Genomic DNA, 16,882 nt, shown 5'->3' on the forward strand with positions numbered 1-16,882 from the left:
GATAATGACAAACACTCGAAGGGATCATGTGTGGAAAACCATTAGAGATATAGACACTTTTACATCAGAAGTAAGTGAAAATATTCTAGTTTTCGGCAACATATACTACGTCAACCAGAAAGTTCAAGACTGAATTTGATCTGCTAATTATTTTTAAAGAAAAAAAAAAATTAAAAGTTGAAAATGTAATCATGAGGTTATTAAGTTATAAAGAGGAAAGGTTGGACAAAGTGATTGCTGAAGTACTCATTTAGCCTTAAGTGCAGTTATTAGTCTTCAGCATGAAAGAATTAAGTTGTTACCTCAGATTGCCTCAGGTGGCTAGCAACTAGAGTGAGTGTTTGGGTGAGGTAAAAAGGCGCTTAACTTTAAGATAGGAACCACACTTGTTCATCGTTCTATCCTCATTGCCTAGCATGGTGCCTGCACATAGGAGGCCTTGTTAAATCCTAGTTGAACGAGTGGATTAAAGCATGACTATATAACAGTGACAACCATTATGCTGTGTTATCTTGATATATGGGAGTTTCTGAATCATCACAGCAGCCCTGCAAATTGGAACAAATTACAGACAAATAGGTAGTGAATAGTGTAGTGGGGAGAGAAACCCAGATTGGTTGGGGTCCAAAGGCCATTCATTGCCCTTTTTTTACCAAACTAGTTTAACGTCTTTAACCATATAAATGAAGTAGTTTTATCTCTCATCACATGCATTAGGTAGAGCTAGGTAGGAGAAGCCGACAAGGACCCAGTTTTCTTTTTGACAATGTTGCCAACAAATAGTTTTCTGAGCCAGAAGGGGAACAGAGTGGCAATTTAAAGGGACATACTTGTCTGAGTTTTAGAGATTTGGAAAACAGGGTTCCATGTCCAGTAAACTCTCATTTTTAAAGACTTTTTAAAAATTCTTTTAAACTTGTAGTAGTTCAAAAAAGGTTAAGATTTTTACTCTTTTTATTTTTTGTATTGAGAATTTACTGTTATTTACTTGAAACCATGTGATTGACCTCAAAGTTGGGAGAGATGTGTTAATTGAGACATTTAGAAGAGAGCCCTATAGAACCAAGGCATGATGACAGCTACACTGTTCCAGTCCTAGCGCTTCCCATTTTATCCACTTAACTCTTTAAAAAATTCAGTATATAATGAAATAATTCTTGGCAGTATTTCAAAAGTAGGAAAGCCATAAGAAAAGTATATGGCCAGAACCTGTGGTCCACTAAATAGCCAGACTGGGTTAAACTAGGGTTCACCTGATAAAAATGCCTGGTCTAATTTTAGCTGAGATTTTGGATAGCTTGGTATATTGTGTTTGAAAGCAATTAATTGGCATGGTGTGAAGAATAGTCTATAATTCACAGTATCCGTATTCCACATTAAGAAGGTTTTACTATACTGAATTACTTTATAGTCTTGTTGCCAAAGTGTATCTTTTTGTATACTTTCGATCAACTCAACAACCATAGTAGAGCACTAATTACTGAGTAATCCAAATGAAAGTATGAAAATTTTATTTGCTTTTAAGTAATTTTGTTTTAGGATTATGACTGTATAATATCACATTTGTTGTCTTTGTTTTTGTTTTTTAATCTGTTCTACCTTTACCAGATTGCTTCCTCCACAATTTCCTCAGGAAAAACCAGTGATCAGTGTTTATCCACCAATACGACATCACTTAGTGGATAAACAAGGAGTGTATGTTACCTCTCCATTAGTAAACAATGTATGTATATGATATAATTTATTTCAAAAATGTTCACTGTATTTAATAGATAATCCTGATTTGAAGGTTATTTGTTTTTCAGTGGTGAGGACCTGTTGATGTTAAGAACTTTGGTTCATAGTAGATCTTTTATAGTGGTTAGGAAGGGATAAAATTCAAATATGCCTTAAATTTCTTAGGATATATATATATATATATATATATATGTATATGATTGATTAATGTGAAGGACTGTAACTTAAATGTACTCAGTATTTACCTTTGAACCTTCAAATTATTGTCAATAGTGAAATGTGGAAATATTTCAGCTCCATTATTGACTAACTAAACTTTTAACCTCATTTATGGTATTGATTCTGTAAGAAAATATTGTAAGTTGTGGATTGCTGATATGTTCAATTGACATAATATCCTTTGCTTTTCATTTAATTCTTGACTTGCAAAAGTGGATTTAAGATTGAGTTTTACAGTTAAATTATCCTAATGAGACTTTATAATCTTTTTCTGAAGATGAATTTGATCACCATGTATTACTGTTACTTTTAGTTTACAATGCACTCAGATCTTGGGAAAATTATTCAGAGTCTGTTGGATGAGTTTTGGAAGAATCCTCCAGCTTTAGCTCCTGCTTCAACAGCTTTCCCATAGTAAGTATATTTATATCGAAAGAGTTTGTATATACATTTATTTACTTTTGATCTAAGTAATCAAAATATAGTTTAAAAATTCAAATAATGTTAAAAGGCAATCCTCTGCTTTCCACATCCCCACCTTCACACACAGATACATTCATACTTTTCAGAGGCAACTGTGTTTTTCTATTTTAAGCTGCTTCTCTAATATTTACCTTCATCTTTCTGAATAATATATACATACTGCTATCTCTTGATTCTTTCAGTTTAGATACTATCTATTGACTTCCTATTATGGATTGATGAGGATTTTACTTATCTTTCACAAACCTTCCTTTTCCCTCATCCTCTGAGAAATTTTTGATTTTTACTTAAACTCATGTTTGGTACTTTCATTACATTGACTCTCTAAATATTCCTTGCTGCTGAGCCTAGTACTTTATAATGATTATATTTCCCTGATGGTATAACTTTTTGCTTTTCTCTGGGGTTAATTACTTCGATTTTTCCATTGGTTTTATTTTCTTTGATCTTTTTAATTTTCCACATCTTTTAGCAGCTCTGAAAAATACCTTTCAAATCGTTTTTTCACGTCATCAAACCTGTCAGGTAATCTCTAGGCTCCGGTATTTTCTCTTTGCAGACATTGCTCCATTTTCCCCCTCCATTCTGAATTAGTTACTCCACAACTGCTATAAAGCTGTCATCCTGGGATTTCCCTTTCCCACTCTCCTGTGTTAGATTCTCCTTTTCCTGCATCCTGTTTTTTTCTTTCTCAGGCTATTTCCTAGTTTCTTGCATTACTGCCTCCCTGTAGCTTCCTGAGTAACGGCATGTTCCAGTTACTAAGGATGAATGACAAATTATCCTAAAACTTGTGGTTAAAATAATGACAACATTTATTTTCCTTGTGAATCTGCAGTTTGGTTAGGGACTAATAGAGAGAGCTTGTTTGTGCTCCACCTTTTGCATCAGCTGGCGTGGCTTAAAACAATGAACACACTGATTTTGCTCACTGATCTTCAGTTCAGGAAGGGTTCATCAGGGAGAACTCTTGTCTGCTCTACTCATCATCAGCGGGCTCTCATCAGAGGCCTTACCTGTGGAGGTCAACTAGAATACCTAGATGCAGCCTGGGCTTCCTCACATCATAACGGCTGGGCTCCTGGGGTGAACATCCTGAACGAGTTATGAGAAAGTCATATTCGCCTTCTCTGACATAGCTACTGAAGTCATGCCGTTTGTTCTGCTTCATTCTGCTTCTGCTTCATTCAGTTTGTTGAGGCAATCAAGAAGTCCTGATCAGATTCAAGGGGAAGAAAATAGGCTCTTCCTCTTTATGGTGGAGTGGCAAGGTTCTAGAAGAGTATATGGGACCGGAAATAGTGCTGTGGTCATTTTTGGAAAATACAGTATGCCACAAGATGCTTGGAAGAATAATTTTGAGACTTCTTTTTTTCTTTTTACTTGCAAATGTCTTTAATATACCCTCACACTTAAAAGTTGGTAGAGTTCAAATTCTATGTTGAAGTGGTTTTCCACTGCGAATTTTGAAGGCATTCCTCTGTTGTCTATATATAGGCTTCTGTTGCCAAGATGTCCAGTGCCATTTTGATTTCTGATCCTTTGTAACCTTTTTTTGTTTTTTTAATTTATTTAATTAATTTATTTATTTTTGGCTGTGTTGGGTCTTCATTGCTGCACGTGGGCTTTCTCTAGTTGCAGCAAGTGGGGGTTACTCTTCGTTGCAGTGCGCGGGTTTCTCATTGCAGTGGCTTCTCATGTTGCGGAGCACAGGCTCTAGGCTCATGGGCTCTAGAGTACAGGCTCAGTAGTTGTGGTGCACGGACTTAGTTGCTCCACGGCATGTGGGATCTTCCCGGACCAGGGCTTGAACCCGTGTCCCCTCTCTGCATTGGCAGGCAGATTCTTAACCACTGTGCCACAGGGAAGTCCCTGATCCTTTGTAACTTTTTATCTCAGATATTCTGAAATTGCATGATGATACAACTTCTTACAGTCTTTACTTCCTCTTCCTGTAATATCTCTTGGCTTAATTACCCAGTTCTTCTACTTAATTTCCAAGAACTTTTTCTTGTTCAGAAGTCAGGTGGCATCTTTAACACTGCCTGGAAATCTGCTTAGGCTAGATTATCCCATTCATTGGGTATATCAGCCCCAGCCATCATCTTTGCCCTCCTGTGTCTTTGTCCTGGAGTCATAAGCCTCGCTGATATTCTTTATCTAAAAACTGGATTTCCTATCTTCTGTCAGGAAAGAGTTAAATATATCTCATTCACCTTATTTGAAGATATAAGCCAACAACTGTGATACAGTACACATTGTTAAAAAGCAAGTTTGATACACTTCTTAGATTATTTTATAGGTTGTACCTGCTACTGAGATTAAAATAAAGCAGATTGGTTCAGAATTATTAAGACTTTATTTCAAGGATAGTACAAATATTCCCTCACATTGAACATATTCTTTCTAAATAACTTATGTTATATTTACATACCTGTTAATAATATACCTTTACATAAAAGTAAACCTTTAAGATAAAGGTGAGCCATACTTTGAAATAAACAAGCTTTTTAGAGAACTTCTTTAAACTTAATTTTTTCAATCATATATTCACTTGGCTCTAAAATTTTAAAACTATAAAAGGGTATGGGGCAAAAAGTCTCCTTCCACTTTTTCCCTTGCGGTTTACTTTTTCTTCTTATTGGTATCCAAACTTTTTCATTTGGGTGCATATGTATAGAATTCCTGAGATATTTTATGCATATACAAGGAAATATGTACACATAGTATTTTATTCCCTCTTTTTTCACACAAGTGGTAGCAAACTATTCCCTTGCCCTTTTTTTTCTTTTTTCCCTCACTAAATGGTATGGTTCAGAGAGCTTTCCATGTTGGTTGCTAAAGCACTTCCTCATTCTTCTTTATGACCACAAAGTACTTGTTTTATGGATATAGCATAACTTAACAAAACTCCTATTAATGGACATTTTTGTTGTTTCCAATCTTTCCTAAAAGGCCCATTCTTCTTTGCCCTCAGTGATGCAGTGAATAACATTAAAAATAATATTTTACCCAAGTGTAAGTTTATTTGTTAGATACATTCTCAAAGTGGTATACATATTTGTAATTTTGACTAATACTGCAGGATTGCCCTACAGAGTTAAGTTGTACCAATTTCTACTCCCGTACGCAATGCTTATTCCCTTTGCTGACATAGTAAATTATCAAAATGGATCTTTGCTAATTTATAAGCGGAAAATGTGTTAGTATAACTTTATTTGTATTTATCTTACAGTGAAGTTGACAATTTTTTCCTATGATTTAGAGATTTTTTTTTTCCTTTCCTTGAACCTGTGTATTCTATCCTATTCTCCATTTTGGTATTGGGTTGTTAGTCTTTTATTAATTTGGAGAAATTCTTTACATATTAGAGAAATTATCCATTTTCCTATGACATGTTTCAGATGTTTTCCCCCAATTTGTTATTTGTCTTTATTTATAATGGGCTTTGTCATGTAGAGGGGTTTTCTTTGTTGTTTTGTTGTGTTTTGTTTTTTATATCATGGGATTTATCATTATTTTCTCTTATGACTTTTGAATTTGGGATCACAGAAAGTCCTTTACCACCCCAAGTTTTTAATTTCCCAGTGATTTCTTTCAGTTCTTTTAAGATTTAAAAAAAAAATCCAAAAAACATTTTAAATTTGATACATTTGGTTTTTATTTTATTATAGGTATGAGGGCTTGGCTCCAATTTAATTTTTTCCAGATGTCCCAATGCTATTTATTGACCAATCTATCTTTTTTTTTACTAATTTGAGATTCTTTTTATTATATCTTAATTGCCATATATCTTTGTGATTTTTCTGGATTTTGTATTCAGTTCCATTGATCTACCTATCCATTGCCAGTGTTATGCTTTAAAAAAGTTTTGTGTTTTTTTTTTTAATTATTAAGGTTTTCTAATGTGTTTTGCTATATGGCAGGGTTAATCTCTCTTTACCCTCCTTTTTCAGGTACTTTTCTCTATATACTTATTTATTTTTCCATATTAGCTTTAGTATTATAATTTCAAAATCTGTGACAAATGTTTTCCTCCAACACAATTCCAATTTATGTTAACTTATGTCATTAAATATGACATTAAATTATGTCATGAAACAATAGCACTCCCATTTAAAAAAATTGTTTAAGCTTGATATATTTTGGAACATTTCAATACTCTGATACCCGTTTTTTTTTCCAACACCACCAAGTAATTCTCCAGTTCTCACCAGACACTGACTGTTTCCTACGAGTTTAACTTAATTCTGATGCTATCCACCGGGAGATGGTGTCAGATCCCACAGATTAAGGGCTCAGTCTCATAGGCTGCTCCATTTCACATACCAATTGAAAATGTATAGATTGTTACCTGTGCTATAAATCCCAGGTTCCCATGACCTCCACCTCAGGTTTGAGTAATTTGTTAAGTGGCTCATGGAACTCCAAAATAAATTTACTTATGTTTACTAGTTGATTATAAAGGATATTATAAAAGATACAGATGAATAGCCAGATGAAGAGGTACATAGGGCACGGCAAGGTCTAGGAGAGCCCCAAGCACAGGAGCTTTTGTCCCCATGAACTGCGGTGCACCACCCTCCTGCCATGTGGATGCATTCATCAACAAGAAGCTTGTCAAATGTTATTGTTCAAGGGTTTTTGTAGAGATTATTCAGCAGCCCCCCTCTTCCCTGAGATCAATGGGTGGGGCTGAAAGTTCCAACTTTCTGTCACTTGGTCTTTTTGGTGACCAACCCCATCCTCAGACTATATAGGGACTCAGCCTAAGTCACCTCATTAGCATAAACTCAGATGTTACAAATAACGAAAAAGGGTCCTATCATTTAAGAACTTACCAGGATTTTAGGAGCACTTTGCCTAGAACCTGGTCAAAGACAAAATATGTTTCTTATTATACCACAAATACAAAGTAAAGTATTTAGTATCCTATGTTTTAAAAAAGTCTTTTTATCTTTTATACAAGAGTGACTGACCCATTTAAACTTAACTATATTAATTTAAGTAGTGGTATTTAGATAATTCTCATCTGCATTTAGGCCTAAATTACACTGCTTATTTTAGAGCGTGGTTCTCTTTGAACTGCTCTAAGAGAAAAAAAATATTAAATGTAAAATATTATCTTTTTTAGGTGTGATTGACATGTAACGTGTACAACAGAATGATTCAATAGTAATTTATATTACAAAATGATCACCACAATAAGTCTAGTTAACACCCATCGCCATGCATAGTTACAGAATTTTTTCCTGTGATGAGAATGTTTAAGATTTACTCTTAGCAGCTTTTGGATATGCAATATAGTGTTATTAACCATAATGATGCTGTGCGTCACCTCCCCAGGACTTACTCATTTTACAACTGAAAGTCTGTACCTTTTGACCATGTTCACACATTTTGCCCACTGCTGCCCATCACCTGCCTCTGGCAAACACCAGTCTGTTTTCTGTATTTATGAGCTCAGTGTTTTTTGTTTTTCGTTTTTAAGTTCTACACATAAGTGAGAGCGTATGGTATTTGCCTTTCTCTGTCTGACATATTTCACATAGCATAATACCCTCAGGGTCCATCCATATTGTTTTGAATGGCAAGATTTTCTTTGTTTTTATGGCTGAATAATATTTCAGTGTATATATACACCACCTTTTCTTTATCTCATCATCTACTGATGGACCCTACGTTGTTTCCATCTCTTGTCTATTGTAAATAATGCTGCAGTGAACATAGGGGAGCAGACATCTTTTCGAGTCAGTGTCTTCATTTTCTTCGCATAAATACCCAGAAGTGGAATTGCTGGATCATGTGGTAGTTCTATTTTGAGGAGCCTCCATCCTGTTTTCCATAGTGGCTATACCAGTTTACATTTCCACCGGCGGTGTACAGCATTCACTTTTCTCCATAGCCTTACCAATGCTTGTTATTTCTTATCTTTTTGATAATAGTCATTCCAACAAGTTTGACAGTTAGTAATCTAATTATCAAAGAACTAGCATCTTTTCTTGTACCTGTTGGCCATCTGTATGTCTTCTTTGGAAAAATGTCTATTCAGATTCCCATTTTTAAATCAGATTATTTGTATTTTTGCTGTTGAGTTGTATGAGTTCTTTATATATTTTGGATATTAATACCTTGTCAGATATATGGTTTGCAAATATTTTCTCCCATTCCGTAGGTTGCCTTTTCATTTTGTTGATGGTTTCCTTTGCTGTGCAGAAGCTTTTTAGTTTGATGTAGTCCCATTTGTTTAGTTTTGTAAGTGAGGTATTAAAGTCCCCTATTTTTTTTTTTTTTTTTAATAAATGTATGTATGTATTTCTGGCTGCGCTGGGTCTTCGTTGCAGTGTGTGGGCTTCTCATTGCGGTGGCTTCTCCTGCGGAGCACGGGCTCTAGGCACGCAGGCTTCGGTAGTTGTGGCATGTGGGCTCAGTAGTTGTAGTAAGTGGGCTCTAGAACGCAGGCTCAGTAGTTGTGGCGCACAGGCTTAGTTGCTCCATGGCATGTGAGATCTTCCCGGATCAGGGATCGAACCCGTGTCCCCTGTACTGACAGGCAGATTCTTAATCACTGCACCACCAGGGAAGTCCCAAGTCCCCTATTCTCATTTTATTGCTCTCTATTTATCATTTTAGGTCTGTTTATATTTGCTTTATATATTTAGGTGCTTGTATCTTGGGTGCATAAATATTTATAATTGTTATATCCTCTTGTTGGATTGACCCCTTCACCATCATGTAACGCCCTTCTTTGTCTCTTATTACAGTCTTTGTTTTAAAGTCTGTTTTGTCTGATATAAGTATAGCTACCCCAGCTTTCTTTTGGTTTCTATTTGCATGTAATATCAGCATAAAGAAGTCCCTTTAACATTTCTTGTAAGGTCGGTTTAGTGGTGATAACTCCTTTAGCTTTTGCTTGTCTGGAAAACTCTACCTCTGCTTCAATTCTGAATGAGAACTTTGCTATGTATTCTTGAAAGTGTTTTTCTTTTAGTACTCTAAATATGTCATTCCTCTGCCTTCTGGCCTGCAAAGTTTCAGCTGAAAAATCTGCTGGTAGTTTTATGGGGGTTCCCTTGTACCTAACAAGTTGTTTTTCTGTTGCTGCTTTTAAGATCCTTGCCTTGTCTTTAACTTTTGACATTTTAATTAAAATGCGTCTCGGTTCACCTTGTTTGGGACTTCCTGGCTTTCCTGGGTCTGGTTGCCTGTTTCCTTCCCTAGATTAGAGAAGTTTCCAGCCATTATGTCTTCAGATAAGTTTTCTGCCCCTTTCTCTGTCTCTTCTCCTTCTGGTAGCCCTATAATACAAACCGTAAGTCCCTTAAGCTATCTTCACTTTTTTTCCTTTTTTTTCTCTGCTCTGATTATGTGAGTTCCACTGCCCTGTCTTGAGTTCACCGATCATTTCTTCTGGCCGATGACTGTGACATCCTTTGTTTACTGATATGGCAGGAAATATTCCATTTCTCACTCTGCCTCATCCAGTCTGCTGTTGAATCCCTCTAGAATATTTTTCAGTTCAGTTGTTGTATTCTCCAGCTTTGATTCTTTCTTGTATTTTCTTTCTCTTTGTTGAGGTTCTTTCTGTGTTCAGGGAGCATCTTTATGACCTTTACTTTGAACTCTTTATCAGGTAAATTATGTATCTTCATTTCATTAAGGCTTTTTTCCTGAGGTTTTATCCTGTATTTTATTTGGAACGTATTTCTTTGTTTCTTCTTTTTGCTTGACTCTGTGTAAGATAAAACAGTCTCCTCTCCCAGTTTTGAGGACGGGACTAGGAGATGAACCTTATCATTCAACCCTACCCTGGCTCTTGACTGTCTCTCAAGCCTTTGTGATTGTCCAAGCAACCTATTATTTTTTTAATAGCTCCCAGGAATTAAGGATGTGTCAAGACCTGTCATCGCCCCACAGGGGAGGATAGCCATACCTAGATTTAGGCTGATTGGAAGCAAGACCCTCAGGCAGCAGCTTTTAATGTATGCAAATATATACAGTTCTGTGGGACCACAAGCTTATTAAGTCCTGCTGGCCACCTGAGCCAGATGATGAGAATGAAAACATGGTGTCCATTGGCCTCTGTTCCCTGAAGGCGCCTCCGTAGGCCTTCACATACATGGGTTCCAAGCCTGAAGCCCACCCCTCAGACTGAAGCTTCAGGATAAGCAAATAGGCCTGTTTCACATTAAGACTGTGGGTGTGTTTAAGTCTGCTATCTGCAGTGCCCTGGTGTGGTAGCCTGCCAAGAACTGTCTACAACTGTTACAGTCTCGTGGGACCCAGGAATGTCAGCCCCCCTGGCCGCCAGAGCCAGGTAAGTAAGGGGCATTCCTGGTTGGCAGCCGCAAAAACCAGAGCACCAAATACAAAACCGGGACCCCAGACACATGTAAGATCTCCCCTCCAAGACATGCTGGCGTTCTGGAACATGCAGAGGGAGAGCACAAAGATAGTAGAGCCCTCCCTCTGGAGTCTATGGAAGGATTACATTCAGTCCTTGGAGTTGTGTTTAATTAGAAGCCTGCCCCTCAGGCTATAGCTATGATAATAAGCTAATAGGCCTCTTTCAACAGAAAGACTGAGCTCCTGTTGTCCCATGCTGTTCCCCTGGGGGGGTGGCTGATTAAGAACTTCTTCTCCATTTCTGTGAGTGTGAGCCCCGCTGGCTGTCAGATTCAGACAGCGTTGTGGTGTCCTCTGGTTGCCGCTGCGAAAACAAGGGCATAAGCTTCGTTCTCTAAGATAGTGGTGAGCTGGAGTGAGGCAGGGCGCGAGTGCGGCGAGGGCGTCCACTGGCCTCCATTCCCTGAGAGCACCTCCATGGGTGCCTAGATGGCCAAGCCCCTGGACGAGCACGTAGGCCTCTTTCACAGGAAGACGGGGGGTTGCTTCTGTCTGCTGTCTATGCAGTGTCCTGGGGGGTCATAATCTACCAACAACTGGCTCTCTGACTGTTACAATCCTACGGGACCCAGGAATCTTAGCCGGCCTGGCATCCAGAGTCAAGCAATCAAGGGATATTCCCTGGGCAGCAGCTGCAGAAACCAGAGCACCAGATGCATGTAGGAGCTCCCTCTGGGTGATACTGGGTCTCTGGAGCACAGCAGATGGGAAACAAGATGTCACCCACCAGCCACCATCCCCAGAAAGCGTCCCAGCGGACCCCTAGATGTGTGTTAAGTTAGATGCCTGCCGCTGCCTCGAGCGGATGCTTTAAGATTGGCAAATGAGCCTCTTTCACGTTAAGTCAGGTCCTCTTCTGCATTTGGCCCTGAGGCAGGGGAGTCCAAGAGTACGAGCCCTGTAAGAATTGTTTCTTAGTTCGCTGTAGCCTTGTGAGTCTTGGGGACATGAGCTCTTTTGGTCTTCAGAGTTAGATGTTTTGGGGGCTTTTCTCTCAGGTTCAAACTCAACCCTTAACTCCCCAGGGAAAAGCTCTGGGTTTTGAGTTTTCTCCAGCTTGTGGGTTGTCCTGCTGAGGGTGGGGTTTATGGTGAGATTGTGTCTCAGCCTCTCCTACCAGCTTAGATGTCATTTTCTTCTTGTTTGCCCAACGTGTAGGAGCCGCTCAGCTAGTTTTTAGGGTTTTTTTCAGAGGAAATTGTTCCCTATGTAGCTGTTGATTCAGTATTTCTGTGGGAGAAGGTGAATTCAGGATCTCCCTATGTCACCATCTTGATCCAGAACCCAATATTTATTACCTTGCAAAAATAAATTATTTTCTGATTATATCTTGAGCACATACTGCTGTGCCGCTTTTCTAATAGATACATAGTTTTTATACGCATCTTTTTTATGTTTTAACATTTTTAGCAGCTCATCTATACATTTAATTTTTCTTTGAAATTTTCCGGAAAAGCAGTCTTGACTTGCAGTCAGATTTTGCCAGATATAATGAAAGCTATGAATTTATTCAAGCTACGCTTGAATAAATTTCCTGGACTTAAATGTTCTCCATTTCTTCTATGAAGATACTCATTGATGCCAGCAGAAAGGCCATATTTGAGTTTTGAGCATTCTATTCACTTCCAGTGTGACCAGTTGAATTGTATATTTTCTAAAACATTTTTCTTTTTCATGGAAAGAAACGAAAATTTTCTCTTGAGGGGTGTTCATATTTTATCAATTTATATGATATCTGATTCACTTATATAATTATAATAACTAATGGCACCTGCCATCTGTACTGCATAACTACTGTTTTTTAGAACAATTTAGGAATACTTTTACAAACTTACCTAAAATCTAACCTCATGTTTTTCTCTCTTTCTCTTTAGCCTGTACAGTAAAGCGGGTGGGACGCCTCCTTGTGCTTCTCCGGGTTTTCCATTTCTTCCTCCGTATCCCCCACAAGAAGCTTCCAGGACTGTCGGTTCTTTATCTGTTGCTGACACTGTTTCTTCTTCAGCGACAAGTCATACAGCAGCCAAACCTGCTGCTCCTTCGTTTGGTGTCCTTTCAAATCTGCCATTGCCTGTTCCCACAACAGACACTGCAGCACCGGTTGGTATCAGATATCTGTAGTTTGTACCCTTGAAATATTCAGTCAACAAACATTATATCCCTCCAGTGTGCCAGCCACCATGGCACAAAAGATAAAAAGATTAAATCACATTTTCAACTTAAGTAACAATGTCAAAGAGGTAACCAGCAAATAATTAAATGATTGTAAGTAGAAGAGGTAGTCTAGAGCTACGGCAAAGACACAGTTACGGGAATAGTCAGTGCTCCCAGGGACCATCGTAGAGCTAGAAAGATACCTTTATAGAAGATGCAATTCTTTTTCTTAAACCACTTTATCCTTGGTGCCTCAAAGCATGCCTGATGCGTATAGTAGGTGCTCATTCAAAATGAGGCAGATGAATGAATGAATTCACACTTGAGGCCAAATTCTGATAGATGGTAATGAATTTGCCAGGATGATAAGGGGTCACATAAGGCAATACTGTGAAGAGGCAACAGCATTGACAAAGATTTGGGAGCATAAACCAGATGGCATCTTTGTGAAGCTGCCTGATATAGAGCCCTCTGGTTGTCATATAGGACAGGCAAAGATATGAGAAGGATGGTATAGGAGAAGCATGTATCAGATTATGGAGGGTCTGCTCTAGCATACTGAGGACTTTTAATCCAGTGTCTCATTGGTGTAAAAAATTGTGTGTTCTTAAATTAAGCTGGTATCTGCTGCCATGTGGGATGTTACCGAGGGAGAGACTGTGCATTAAACATATTAAAGGGATTTAAAAACCTTCATTTTTAACCCTTAGTGAATATCACCCATAGTAATACTCAAATATTAAAAAATTATCATAATCAACTTTACTAATTTCAGTGTTTGTAATTTAGAATATAGACCCAAGTGGACTTCGTTTTTCCAAAACCTTTCATCATTGTATTAATGAATATTATGAACAAATTATAATTAGTAGTATAAATAAAATTACAAGAGAACTTTTCATGGGTCCTTGATTTTAAAATGTCATCTGTATTCAAACAATGTATACTCTATTCCTTACCTACCCTACTCTCTCATGGAACTTAGGTAACTATTCAGATTTTTGCCAATTTACTAATTTCTCTATACTTAATGCCTTACACTTGAGACAAACATTCATATACATCAATGAAACCCACAGATAATTCTCCACATTTGTCACAGATACACTTAGGAGATTTATTTTACAACCATATACTTGTCCAAGAGCTAAACACAGGTACTCACGTGATCCCCATCAAAAAAAAAAAAAAAAAAGTAACCCTATATGTATAAAGATACACTGAAAAAAACAATGAAGAAAGAAGGGGAGGGTAAGGAAAATGTGAAGTGCAAAGATTAAGTGTGATAATGAAACAGTTATGGGACGCAGTACATTAAAAATTACTTTTATAACCAAATAGGAGCAGTCAAAAAGATGGCTGAAATTTAACACCATTTCAAACTCTCTTTAGATAAGCCAAAATGGTTTTGGTTACAAGATGCCTGATATCCCTGATGTATTTCCAGAACTCTCAGAACTAAGGTAAAAAAACTAGGAGAGTAACATTGGTGTTTGTTGTCTATTTAATTTGTAAATAGAAACCACATCATCATTTTCATATCCATATTAAGTTAAAAAACATTTTTAAATCATCACTCTTCCTGTATTGTGGGTGTCTTAGTGGGAAAGTTCTATGAATCAGTCGTCTGTCTTGTAGGTTATATTTATTGAGTTACTGGTCTGTGAGAAATCCTACAGTTAAAAAAAGTTTAGCTTTATTTGATCCAGTGTTTTACAGTCACTTGTAGGAAGTGGTGATGTGTTCTTCTCTGCTAATAATTAATGAAGTTTACCCGCAGCACGTACACGTTAAAGCAGTCATACGCGGAGTAATGCTTGCAGCAACCCGTGAAGTAGGGACTGTTATTGTTGCCGTGTTGTAGAGTATTCTCCTCCTCCTTTCCTTTCTTCCTTCCCTTTAAAAACATTATTATGAAAACGTCAAAAATACAAAAAGGTGAACCTCTTTGCCACCTTCTTCCAGCTTTTTTCAGGAAGTATGGGTATAGGTCAGGATTATTTTAAACCAAATCCCAAATATTATGTTATTTTTACCTATACGTTCTTCACTAAATTTCTCCACCAGGTAAAGACTTTTTCTTTGCCATAATCCCAATCCACGTCATCATACCTCACAATATGGATGCTAATTCTTCAATTCTTTGATATTATCTTACTTCCCCAGGGTCTTAATAATTAAATCTTTTGGTTGGTAGTTTATTTGAATCAGGGTTCAAAATAAGATCTACCTATTGAAAAAAAAAAAAAAGATCTACCTATTGCATTTGAATACTGTTATCTTTTATAGTTCTTTTAATCATGAACCATTTCTCCCACGTTTATTAATATGTATGTACATATGTGTACATATACATACACACATATGCGTGCATACATATACATACAAATATATATACATACACATATAAATACATATAGAGTAAATTATACACATATTATTAAATATTTATGTAAGAAACTGGTTATTTGTCCTATAGAATTTCCCATACCCTGTTGTTGCCTGATTGCATCTTTGTGGTTCCATTGAGGGTGTTCCTCTATTTCTCATATTTCCTTCTACTGGTGGCTAGATAGAGAGTTTTGATTAGATGTAGGTTCAATTTTTTTATCAAATCATTACATTGTACACCTTAAACTTACACAATGTCTCAAGAAAGCTGGGGGAAAAAATTTAGGTTTAATTCTTTTGGCAAGAATATTTACATCATAGTGCATATTTCCTATTACATCACATACGGCAGCAATGATGTCTGGTTGCCTTATTTTTAGTGACATTAGGATTGAAACAGGTTGAAACACTTGAAATCACTGACTATGCATTATTTCATTAAGGATTGCAAATGTGATTTTCTACTGCCAGAATTAGCCTCTTCATAGAAGAGGAAAGTTTAGTTATATTGAAATATACTTCATACAGAAAGACAAGATATATGCTTGATTTTTTTCCTCTTAATTTATTAATTTTCAGAATAATGAGTTGATGCATAAGCTAGCTGCAAAAGTTCTGATAGGCGAGGTGTTTTTTGTTTTTTTATAGTTGTTTTTGAGTTATTATAAACTCATAAATTAAAAAAGAAATTTGTGTTTCAGTCCATTCAAACATTATTCTTTTTGCTGCTTAAACAGTTCTATCTTTAGTCAATAGGAAACTCTGGCAAAACAAAGATGTCATGGGCTCAACGTGAACATTTTTTTTCCCTGACCTGAAGCCAGCCATTTCTCTGAAAGGCACTTGTTCTTTTTCAAAATAACAATACCAATAAAATAACAATATCAATAGTGATTATGAAAGCAGGATAAGTTTTTATTTGTTTTGTTTTTTACACTTCTTTTGTCTTTAGGATATAGCACACCAGAGATGTACAGCCAAATACTATTTTTTAAAGTCTTTTCAGTAAAATTTCTCTGGCTGATTATATAACTTAGAAAAGAAAACCAGGTTCATTTATTTCCATTTGCTTTGAATTTTAGACTGCTTTTTCTGTTTTAATTTTGTTTTTTAATTATATAATGCATTTATATGGATCTATATGTAGTCAAAACTGAAAGTTAGGTTCAGAAAGGTTTCCCTCCCTCCCTATCCCACCCATCCAGTTCCCTCTTTCACTCTCTGGATATGATTTTTGTTCTGGGATTAGCCTTCCACGATTGCTTTTTAAAAACATTTTTATGACTATATGTACACAGACACATATACATGTATCATTTATTGGGACAGCCACATACCTATTAGGTAAATAGGCTCAGAGGTTAAAATTAGTAGGTTATTAGGGCTGTTCATAAACCCTCGTCTTCATAGTCCTGTAGTAACTTGACACTGTACTGTATTTAGAGTACTTTTTGTTCTATTGTGATTGATGTTTTATTTGCTTTTAAGGTTA

At 36.7% G+C, this 16,882-nt stretch overlaps 1 protein-coding gene across 1 annotated transcript in view; it reads left to right on the forward strand.

The window, feature by feature from the left end:
- Positions 1-16,882, forward strand: part of VPS37A (VPS37A subunit of ESCRT-I) — a 38,143-nt gene that overhangs the window by 12,763 nt on the left and 8,498 nt on the right. Inside the window, exons 3-6 of the mRNA XM_082444525.1 lie at positions 1,609-1,723; positions 2,270-2,370; positions 12,720-12,945; positions 14,392-14,462. Of these exons, the coding sequence (XP_082300651.1) occupies positions 1,609-1,723; positions 2,270-2,370; positions 12,720-12,945; positions 14,392-14,462 (513 nt within the window). The remainder of the gene's footprint in view (positions 1-1,608; positions 1,724-2,269; positions 2,371-12,719; positions 12,946-14,391; positions 14,463-16,882) is intronic.

The sequence above is a fragment of the Balaenoptera physalus genome, assembly GCF_965194825.1.
Source record: "Balaenoptera physalus genome assembly, chromosome: 21".
NCBI classification, from domain to species: Eukaryota; Metazoa; Chordata; class Mammalia; order Artiodactyla; family Balaenopteridae; genus Balaenoptera; species Balaenoptera physalus.